Source organism: Orycteropus afer, unplaced genomic scaffold (assembly GCF_000298275.1).
Source record: "Orycteropus afer afer isolate SDZICR_OR568_19922 unplaced genomic scaffold, OryAfe1.0 scaffold00459, whole genome shotgun sequence".
Classification (NCBI taxonomy): domain Eukaryota; kingdom Metazoa; phylum Chordata; class Mammalia; order Tubulidentata; family Orycteropodidae; genus Orycteropus; species Orycteropus afer.
The window spans coordinates 1997526-2009076 of NW_006922046.1; the positions used below are offsets into that span (position 1 = coordinate 1997526).

Sequence of the window (11551 nt, forward strand, 5' to 3'; positions counted from 1 at the left end):
TACCTAGTAATGGGATGGCTGGGTCAAATGGTATTTCTAATTCCAACTTTTGAAGGAATCGCCATACTGCTTTCCACAATGGTTGTACCATTTTACAATCCCACCAGCAGTGTATGAGAGTCCCAATCTCTCCACAACCTCGCCAGCATTTGTTATTTTCTGACCCTGCCCCTTTTTAGTCATTCCTTCTGCCAACACCAAGTCACTGGCAATTACTGATCTCTTCTCTGTTCCTGTGCTTTTGCTTTTCTTTTTTTTTCTTTTTAATTTTTAGTATGATTTGAATTAAATTTTACATAGCAAATCAGTTTTCCATTTAACAATTCACATACATTTTATTTCATGCTGTTGATTGTAATCTCCTCAATGTACCATCACTCCTCCAACATTCTCACTGTGTTTCTCATTTCCATTCCTCTTACTCTCCTAACACTTCCTGCCTTCTGGATTTTGTCCTTGGGAAAATGCTGCCCTTTTGATCTCACATGGTTGATTGTTCTAAGGAGTGTCTGCCTTCCTAGAGTTGTTGTTCACCTTGTAGACTTGTCTGTCATTTGACTGAAGATGTGCTATAGGAATGAGTTCAGTTCCAAGTGACCAAGGGCCATAGTCTTGGGGGTTCCACCCATCTCTATCCAGCCAGCAAGCCTGGTCTTTTTTTATAATTTTGAGTTTTGTTCCACATTTTTCTCCCACTCTATCCAGGCCTTTCTAATGTGATTCCTTTCAGAGCAATAGCTAGGTATCATCTAGTTCTTCTGGTTTCAACATTGTAGATGCTGAGGTTCACATGTTCTGTTAGTTCTTTTGACTAATTGTTTCCATATGCCTTTTATTTTCTTCACTCTTCTTTGCTCCTGATGGGGAGAAACCGATAGTTACACCTAGATGGCCACTCGCAAGCTTTTAAGACCCAAGTTGCTACACATCAGAGTAGGATGTAGAACATTGTTTTTGTGGACTGTGTTGTGCCACTTGACCTTGATGTCTCCCGAGACTATGCTCCTGATTCTCTAGGTCCAGCCTCACTCCCACAGGTTTTTGGTTATGGGCGAAGAAGTTTTCATAAATTTTCCCCGATTGCTCTACTAAATACATATGTAGAAATACTTTCTGTCAAACCTATGCATATTCGTGTGGGTAGTCCTATTCTCTTTCCCACACCTGTTCAGTTGCATATCTGTCCTATCTGTCTGCTCTTAGATCACTGATTATTGTTATTACTTTAATGCAGGATTGTGTGTGGATTAGTATTCACCTCTGTTGCCTTTAACTCTTGTGCTCCGCCCAGTGTCTTCCTTTCCTTGATCATTTTGTGCTGACCTCCTCCTTACTGTATAGTGCCTTGCCCTTCACCCAAGTTAATATGTGTCCATCCTCTAGTTAGTGGTATACCCTGCCTTCCCCTCCCACCCTTGATAACCATCACAGAATATTTCTTTGATATAAACGTATAAAATCTTTTCTTGACTTTTTACAATAGTGGTCTCATACAATGTTTGTCCATTTGTGACTAACTAATTTCACTTGGCATAATGTCCTCTAGGTTCATCCATGTTATGAGATGTTTCACAGATTTCATCATTGTTTAACAAACTCTAGGTTTTTTTTTTTTTTTTAATTGTGATTTGAATGAAAGTTTACAGGGCAAATTCACTTCCAGACAGCAACTCACATACATTTTGTCTCATGACGTTGACTATAGTTTACCACACAGTGCAATAGCTCCCCTCCCACTTCTTCCCCATAGTACCTCTTCCCTGTGTCCTACCCTCCATGCACTCCTGCCCCCTGAGCTGTCTCCCTGTGCATGCACAGCCCTTCTATTCTCCTATGATTGTTCTCTCCAAGGAATGTATCAACCTAATGTAAATGTTCACCTCATATGCCTGTCTTTTCTTTGGCTGGAAGTCACAGGAACATACTCCAGCTTTTTTTGAGTTAAGTGTTTGCGTAGTATATTTTTTTAATCTTTTTTACTTCTAACCTACTTTATTTCATTATATTTAAAGTGGGTTTCTTATAAACAGCATGAGTCTTATTTTTTTTATACATTCTGATTAAATTTGTGTGTTTTGATCAGTTGCATTTAATGTACTTATTGATATTTTTGGATTTAAGTCTATAATTTTTTAAACTGTTTTCTTGTTCTTCCCTCTCTCTTTTATTTCTTTACTCCCCTTTTCTTCTTTATTTTGGATTACTTGAATATTATTTAGTATTCCATTTTAATTTATTGATTTTGTTTTTTCATTCTATCTCTTTGTATATTTGAGTGACTATTCTAGAGATTACAATATTATGCATACTTACTTTTTTTCACAGTCTGTTGAGAATTAATACTTTACCACTTCAAGTGAAATGTAGAAACCTTACCATTATACAGATCTTTACTTTTCCCACTTTATGTTACCTTATGTAGTTTATATACAGGAGCTCTGGTGGTACGGTGGGCAAAGCACTTGACTGCTAACCACAAGGTCAGCAATTCAAACCCACCAGCTGCTCCATGGGAGGAAGATTGGGCGGTCTACTTGAATAAAGATTTATAGCCTTGGAAACCCTGTGGGGTTGCTCTAAGTTAGAATCGACTTGATGGCAGTGGGCTTTTTTTTTTAATGTCTAGGCACTCTGATGGCATAGTGCCTAAGGCATTTGACTGCTAACCAGAAGGCTGGCAGTTCAAACCCACCAGCCACTGCTCAGAAGGAAGACTGGGCAATCTACTTCCTTAGAGATACAGCCTTGGGAACCCAAGGAGGGGTTGCTATGAGTTGAGTTGATTCCACGGCAATGAGTTTAGTTTTTTTTTTTTAATATGTATATATATATGTATATCTATCAGCAACAACATCTATCTACATATAGATAGGTAGATACACACTGAAATTTCCATCTGACAGTGTTGTAATTTGTGCTAGCAATCATTATTCATATTTTGAAGAACTGATGAGGAGACTAGTTTTATTATATTTGTCCAGATATATTTAACATTTCTGTTGTTCTTTCTTCATTCCTCAAGTTAAGTTCTAAGTTTCCCTCTCCTATACTTTCCTTCTATCTGATGAGCTTCTTTTAGAGAAGTTTCAACAACTAAGTCCCTTAATTTTCTGCCTTCATCTGAGAATGTCCTGTAATTCATCATTCCTGAAGGATTTTCTTGCTGAATATAGTATTTTAGAGTGATAGTTCTTTTCTTTCAGCATATTAAAAATGTGCCACTTCTGGTCTCCATGGTTTCTGATATGAAATTTGCAATATTCAAATTTACTTTTTATTTAAAAGTAAAGACCTATTTATTTTATTGTGATTTGGGTGAAAGTTTACAGAACAAATTGGTTTTCTGTTCAACAATCTATATACATTCTGTTTTGTGATATTTTCTGCAATCCCCATCATATAACAGCATTCTTCCCACTTCCTCCCTGTGCCCACTCCTTCCCTTTGTCCTTCCTTCCCATCTCCTCCTGCCTTCCTAGCTCTATCCCTGGGCAAACACTGTCCGATCTCATATGCTTAGTTGTGTAATTAGCATATACCCTCCTGATAATACTGTTCACCTTATAGGCCTGTCTTACTGTTTGGCTGACAATTGAGTCACAGGGTTTAAATTGAAGGTGTCAAAGGGACAAAGTCTTGGGGGTTCTACCAGTCTTCTTCAGGCCAGTAAGCCTGGTCTTTTTTTGAGTTTTGTTCCACATTTTTCCCCATTCTATCTGGGACCTCTTATTGTTTTCCTTTTCAGAACAATCAGCAGTAGTAGCTGGCACCATCTAGTTCTTCTGGTCTCAGGGTCATGGAGGCTGGGGTTCACGTGCTCCATTAGTCCTTTGGACTAATTATTTACTGTATCTTTGATTTTCTTCACTCTCTTTGCTCTGGACAGGGAGAGACCAATAGTTACATTTTAGGTGGTCGCTCACAAGCTTTTAAGACTCTGGTTGCTACTCACCAGAGTAGGATGTACATACAACCGTGTCTTTGTGGACTGTGTTATGCTGAGACTATGATCCTGATCCTCCCTACCCAATGACTCATTCCCTCGAGGTGTTTGATTATGACTAAAATGTTTCCGTAACTTTGTCCACTTTATGCTTCACTACATTCATGGATATATTTGCAGCACATATAAATGCATAGGTGGTAATAGCCTCTGTTAAACCTGTATGCATTCACTTTCCCATCCCTGTTCAGATTGAGTGTCTCTCTGCATTCACTCAGAAATTATTGTAATTAATGTTATTGCAAGATTGTGTTTGTAGTAGTATTCACCTTTGTTGCCTTTAACTCTTGTGCTCCTTCCTGTGACTTCCACTGCCTTGATCATTTTGTGCTGACCTCCACCTTATTGTACATTGCCTTTCCCTTCACCCAAGTTAATACATGTCCACCCTCTACTTGATGATTGTTCCCCCCCCCATCCCTGGTAAACTTCAAAGAATGATTCTTTTTATATGTAAACCTTTTCTTAAGCTTTTACAGTAGTAATCTCATACAGTAATTGTCCTTTTGTGATAGAATAATTTTATTCAGCATAATGTCCACTAGGTTCGTCCATGTTGAGAAAACTTGTAGATTCATTGTTATTCTTTCATTGCCTAGTATTCCATTATGTGTATATACCATAGTTTGGTATTCATCCATTGATGGACACTTAGGTGATTTCCATCTTTTTTGCTGTTGTGAGTATTGCTGCGATAAACATGGGTGTGCATATATATCTGTTTAGGTCACAGCTCTTACTTTTCTAGGATATATACTTAGTAGTGGGATTGCTGGATCATGTGGTATTTCTATTTCCAACTTTCCACAGTGGTTGTACCATTTTGCAATCATACCCACAGTGTATGAGTGTTTCAGTCTCTCCACACCCTTGCCAGCATTTGTTGTTTTCTGTTTTCTTGAACTTTGCTATTAATGCTGGAGTGAGATGATATCTCATTGTTGTTTTGATTTGCATTTCTCTAATGGCTGATGATCATGAACATTTCTTCATGTATTGGTTAGCCACCTGAATGTCTTCTTTGGTAAAGTATCTGTTCATGTCCTCTGCCCATTTTTAAATTGGATTATTTGTCTTTTTCTTGTTGATGTCTGGAAGTTGTCTATAAATGTTGGAGATTGGTCCCTTGTCCAATGTGTCGTTGCCAAAAAAAATTTTCTCAGTGTGCAGGTTCTCTTTTACTCTTTTGACAAAGTCTTTTGATGCACATAAGTGTTTAATTCTTAGGAGGAGGTCTCAGTTGTTTACTTTGTCTTCTGTTGTTTGTGTGTTTTTTAGTTATGTTTCATAATGTATTTATACCATGTGTTAGGGTCCCTGAGTTTGCCCCTATTTTTTCAATGATGATCTTTATGATTTGGGGTTTTACTTAGGTCTTTGATCCATCATGAGTTAGTTTTTTAAATGGTGTAAGATATGGATCCTGTTTAATTTTTCTGCAAATGGATGTCTAGTTTTGCCAACACCATTTGTTAAGATACTGTCAATTTTCCCCATTTAAAGGGTTTTGGCCCTTTGTCAAAAATTTGCTTCTGGGTTTTCAGTTCTGATCCATTGGTCTATGTGTGTGTCTTTGTACCTATACCAGTCTGTTTTGACTACTGTGGTTGTATAGTAGGTTTGGAGATTGAGAAGCATGAGCCCACCTACTTTCTTCTTCTTTAGTAGTGTTTTGCTTATTCCCTTATTTATAGTGAGATGATTTGTCCTTTGGCTGCTTTCAAGATACTCACTTTATCTTTCATTTTTAGCTCTTTGAAAATGATGTCTGGTGGTAGATTTTTTCAACACCATACCTGACCCTTCTCTGTTGAGACTATTATAACATAAATGTTAGAGCTTTTGATACTGTCCCTAATGTCCCTGAACCTCTTTTCATTTGTTTTCAGTCTCTTCTCTCTGTTGTTTAAACTGGATAATTTCTATTGTTCTGTCTTTAGATACCCTGAAATCACAAATTAATTAATTAATTAATTAATTACCAAGTTTTTCTCTGTCATCTCCATTCTGCTATTGAACTCATCCAGTTACTTTTTTATTTCAGTTATTTTAGTTTTCACTTCTACAATTTCCATTTGGATCTCCTTTATATCTTTTATTTCTTTGCTGAGACTTTTTCTTCTTTTAATGTTTCTATTTATTTTTCTTCATTGTTATAGACTTCATTAAAGGACAGAAATGTTTGTGAACATAGATATTAGCTAGCTCATACTATGGTTCACCCATGTCATGTTGGTATCTCTTGTTTGCCATGAAGACATCAGATTCATGATTTCTCTTGGGAATTGTAATGATTTCTGTGCTTCATTTCTCCTGACTTTTATATATGTATGTGTGTGTGTGTCTGTGTGTGTGTTTGTATATATGTTTTGACACAGTCTCAAAAATTATCCTGAGCCCCTTGGGAGTAAGTTGCCAGCCAGAAACCCCATCGTCCTCTAATACTTCAATCTGTATTCCTTTCAAAGAAGGACATTTTCCTATATAACCACAATACAACCACCAACATCAAGAAAGTAACACTGATTGATGCATTACTACTATCTAATCCCCAGAAGCCATTTAAGTTCTGTCAAATCGAACCAAACCCATTGCCATCGAGTTGATTCCAACATAGAGCAACTCTACAGGACAGATAGAACTGACCCATAGGGTTTCCAAGGCTGTAAATCTTTATGGAAGCAGATCGCCTCATCTTTCTGTGGAGCAGATAGTGGATTTGAACTGCTGATCTTTTGTTTAGCTACTGAATGCCTTTACCACTGTGCCTCTAGAGCTCCTTTAAGTTCTACCACTTGTGCTAATAATTTCCTTTGTAGCACAAAGGATGTAACTTAGCATCACTTGTTGCATTTATCTGTCATGTTTCTTTAGTCTCTGTCCTTAGTTTGGAACAGGTCCTCCAAGTTTTTCTTTGACTTTTATGAGTGATAATTTTGAAGATTATTGTCCAGTCATTTTGTAGTATGCCCCTCAGTTGGGACTTAAGTGTCCTCATGATTTGGTTTGTCTATTCATGCTACGTTCTTCTCAGTACAACTTCCCTGGTGACACATGAAGTCAGGGTGTCCAGTTACTGATGTTCACTTTGATCACTGCCAGACTTTTCTATTGTAACGTTACTCTTTCTCCTTTTGTAATTAATAAAAACTTTTATTTATTAATTTCTTACTAATTTTGACTTAATCATGTCTACAAAATAGTTCTGGTTAGCAGTCAAATGCCTTAGGCACTATGCCACCAGAGATCCTAATAAATATTTGGGAACTTTATATAAATACTCTGATCCTTACCAAATTATTTATTTGTTTATTATCACAGTGAACTTATGGTTTCCTATTTTATTCAAAAGGCTATAATGCGTTACCATCATTATTTATTTTAATGCTCAAATTTATTTAATGCTCAGGCTTGACTAGTTGGAAGGAAGTCTGGTGGTGCTGTGGTTAAGGCATTGGGCTACTAACCAGAAGTTTTGTGGTTTGAACCCACTAGTAGCTCCATGGGAGAAAGATGAAGCAATCTGCCTCCATAAAGATTGACAGCCTTAGAAACCCTATAGGGGGTTGCTGTGAGAATCAACTCAATGGCAGTAAGTTTGGTTTTGATTTTGACTAGTTGGGGGCCTCCTCAAGTTGGCTTCTGTCTTCTTTTGACATGCCCTTCTTAGCCTTTGAACAATTTTTGCTAATTGGGCACATCAAGATATTCCAGGCTTATCTTTTCCAGCTCCAGCTCTGGAACCAGTCCTTTATCCAAGATGTTTTGGGTTCTTGTAGAGGGGAATGGTATTTAGAAGATCTGGGCACTTTCCTGCCCTTTTTTTGTTGTCATTATTTTTCCTTTTGTCCTATGACAAGAGTTTACTTTAAAACTACAAACTACTGTCTTGTGCTAGTTTTCCTCATGTGGATATTTGTCACCGTACTCCACGAATTGGAGGTGGTTTGTTACAGGGGAAGGGCCACTGAGTGAGTGGAACTGTGTTGAGTATCTAGACCATTCCCCTTTGGCAGGAACCAGAAGTCTGTCTTTGACAGAGCCTCTTGCCTTCTCTGGCCTGGTGCTTCAGCTACTTCTGCCAATGGTACATTCCGTAGTTGTTGACTCAGAAATACTGCAAAAACAAAACAAAACAAAACAAAAACTATGTTCAGGGCACTGTTAGATCCTTGTTTAGTTAGGCAGTGTATGGATATGAATACTCATGTACACGGGTATAAACATAAATATATGCATGTATGCGTTCTAGAATTTTTGGCTCCTTTCAGTTTGTCTTCTTCATTTCTGACTTTTATTTCACTGTTAACACAGATGCTAAACAAAGGTGCAGATTCACAGACTGAGGGAGAAAGCAGCCACCCATCCATGGACTTGTTCAAGGCCATCTTTGCCAGCTCCTCAGATGAAAATGTCTCATCTTCTGAGGATGAGCAAGGCGACAGTGAGGATGATCAGGGGGTTGTTGGGGAGGCTGACTTCAAGCATTCCAAAGACGCTGCTTTGGTGGAAACATCATCAGTGGCACACAGTATGTCAGTATTTCCTACTTGGGAATCGAAAGAAGAAAAAGATGATGCGTTTAGAAAAGCTGCCTCTTTGTTTAGCCTGTAATCTTAAACCAGGGAAATTAGCAATTGATGATGTTTAATCTGTTTATACATTTAATTAGGGGAAGCAGAGTTCTTTCTTTTTTAATCTGGTATAAATATCTGGTTAATTTTTAGGATAACTGTGTTTGATACTAATTTCCCTGCTTACCCTAGTTGAGAATGATAAGTTGTAGTATGTAACACTAAAGTAGTAGTAAATACAATTTTAAAAAATAGTTGTTTTTTTTTTTTTTAACCTGCGTGTTATGAACTGCCAGGATTATTAGAAAACATTTGGTCATGAAATATGCAGGGGCCCTTCCTGCTGTCCTCCCTATAGAGTGAATTGTATATGCTGGAACAACCATCAGATGGGAATTAACCAATGTGGTAGCTGTTAGTAAATGACACCTGTTCTCATTACTGGGAGTCTAACAATCAGTGGTTCCTAACTGTAGCTAGTTCTCCTTGCCCTAGTCAGGAATTTCAGGTTCAGGAAAGGAGGCTGTGTTGAGGTGACGGGAAACTTCACATGCTTGGGTGGGTGGGCAAAATTTCTAGTTTCTTAGCATATTCTGCCTGTTTCTGTCAGGCTCTGGTGGATTGTTTATAATTTTTGAGGGCCTTTAACCATGTATAAAGAAATTATGTAGAAGTATAAAATATTTTTGTTCTTAAGTGATTGCATGTGTCAGCCCTTTTCTATTCTGTTAAAAAAAAAGTAAACATTTTTAATTTATAAAAGTCTTAAATGTAGAAAGTGTAAATCCTTTGTAATCCTGCTTCCCAGAGATAACCACTATTAATGCTTTGCTGCATATTTTTCCATTTTATATTTTATCTATACTGAAAATACAGTAATCTGAGAATTTAAGAATATGATCATTTATTTTGAGTAAAATTAGTCTCCTTAGTTTTCTCAGATGGGACATAGTCTTACCTCCTTATTTATTTACTAGTAAGTGTTCTCTTTCTTCTCAGATGGTCCTTTCTACAAGGACATATTTCAGGCCTTCAGGTCTTAGGTGGTCTGGAGTGTGTGCCCTCTGGCCACCCTTGTATTACAGCCCTTGATGCACTTAGTTGTAAGAGCCCTTGTGTGCCTGACCTCCCCAGCTATTTCTATGAGGGCAGAGATGGGGCCCACCGTGTTTACTACTGTAATCTAAGCTGGCATAAGCTAGTTAGGCTTAGTGGTGAACAAAAACACATGTTATATGGCAGCAATAGAAATTAATTAAAAACTCAAATACATTGATATTTAGCAAGTAATGAATTATTATCTTTTATTTTTCAGCTAGCGAGCCAGCACCCCAGGCGCCTGCACCTTCCTTTCCAATACAAAAGATGCATTTAGATGAAAGAGAAGAGTTTGGCCCACGGCTGCCTCCTGTCTTCTGCCCCAGTGCGTCAAGAGCTCCTTGGTTATTCTTTTTGCATCAGAACTAGTTCTTCTCTGAGATAGAAAATCCACGCATCTCATTTCAATAGGAGGCCAACCAAATATAAATATTTATTTCTGGTTTATCTGTTTGTAGCCACATTTTGAAACCTCTTGCCTCTACCTCTCAAAACTGAGACTCACTGCCATTGAGTTGATTCTGACACATAGCAACCCCCATTGGGTTTCCGAGGTAGTAAATCTTATGGAAGTAGATTGCCCAGTTTTCCTTCTGTGGAGTGGCTGGTGGGTTTGAACCACTAACTTTCTGGTTAGCAGTCAAATGCCTTAGGCACTAATGCCTAAATAATAATTTTTGCTTTACATCCTCGGAGACCTTTAATAAGTTTTTTCTTTTTTTTTTTAACTTTCAGGTGTTTAGAATAGGTTCCTAATGTGTCATAAATTTATTCCATCTTTGTTTTAGATGCTCGTCAGAAACTTGAAATACCTCCAAAGGAGAAACATAGAAAGAACAAAGAAAAACGCAAAACTAAGAAAGAGCACAGACGGAAGAAGGATAAGGTGAGTGACTTGTGGATGTCCTAAGATTGTTGTATGAGATCTGATATACTTCCTTCTGTCTTCCAGATAAGCTCCCAGGAATTATAGCCACGTGGAGAGAGATCTTTTATTTTATTTTATATTTTTGCAGTGTTTCCTCCCTTTCCCTCCTACTCCTGGTAACCAACAAAGAAAGTTTCCTTCCATATATAAACCATTCCTTGACTTTTTACAATAATGAACTAATACTATATTTGTCCTTCTGTGATTGACTTATTTCATTCAGCATAATAACCTCCAGGTTCATGTACATTATGTGATGTTTCACAGATTCTACATTATTATTCTTTAGTGTTGCATGGTATTCCACTGTGTGTATATACCATAGTTCACTTATCCATTCTTCTGTTGATGGGCGCCTAGGTTGTTTCCATCTTTTTGCTATTGTAAATATTGCTGCAATGAACATGGGTGTGCATTTATCTGTTCTTATCCTGGCTCTCACTTCTTTAGAATATATACCTAGTAATGAGATTGCTGGATCAATTGGTATTTCTAGTTCCAACTTTTGAAGGAATCACCATACTGTTTTCCCCAGTGATTGTATTATTTTATAGTCCCACCAGCAGTGTATGAGAATCCCAATTTCTCCATATCCTGGCCAGCATTTGTTATTTTCTGTCCTGTTGAACTTTGCTATTAGTGCTGGGGCAAGATGGTATCTCATTGTTTTGATTTGCATCTCTCTAATGGCTAATGATCATGAACATTTCTTCATGTGTTTGATGGCTGCCTGAATATCCTCTTTGGTGAAGTGTCTATTTATGTCTTCTGCCCATTTTTGAATTGGATTGTTTGTCTTTTTATTGGTGAGATGTTGGAATATTCTGTAAATTTTAAAGTCCCTCATCAGATATGTCATTGATGAATATTTTTTTCCCAATCTGTAGGTTCTCTTTTGACTCTTTTGGAGAAGTCTTTGGATGCACGTAAAAATTTGATTTTTAGAAG

The 11551-nt window shown here is 37.5% G+C and overlaps 1 protein-coding gene across 1 annotated transcript in view; it reads left to right on the plus strand.

The window, feature by feature from the left end:
- Positions 1-11551, plus strand: part of GPATCH1 (G-patch domain containing 1) — a 73257-nt gene that overhangs the window by 44824 nt on the left and 16882 nt on the right. The window contains exons 16-18 of the mRNA XM_007954340.1: positions 8318-8534; positions 9893-10000; positions 10464-10561. Coding sequence (XP_007952531.1) covers positions 8318-8534; positions 9893-10000; positions 10464-10561 — 423 coding nt within the window. The remainder of the gene's footprint in view (positions 1-8317; positions 8535-9892; positions 10001-10463; positions 10562-11551) is intronic.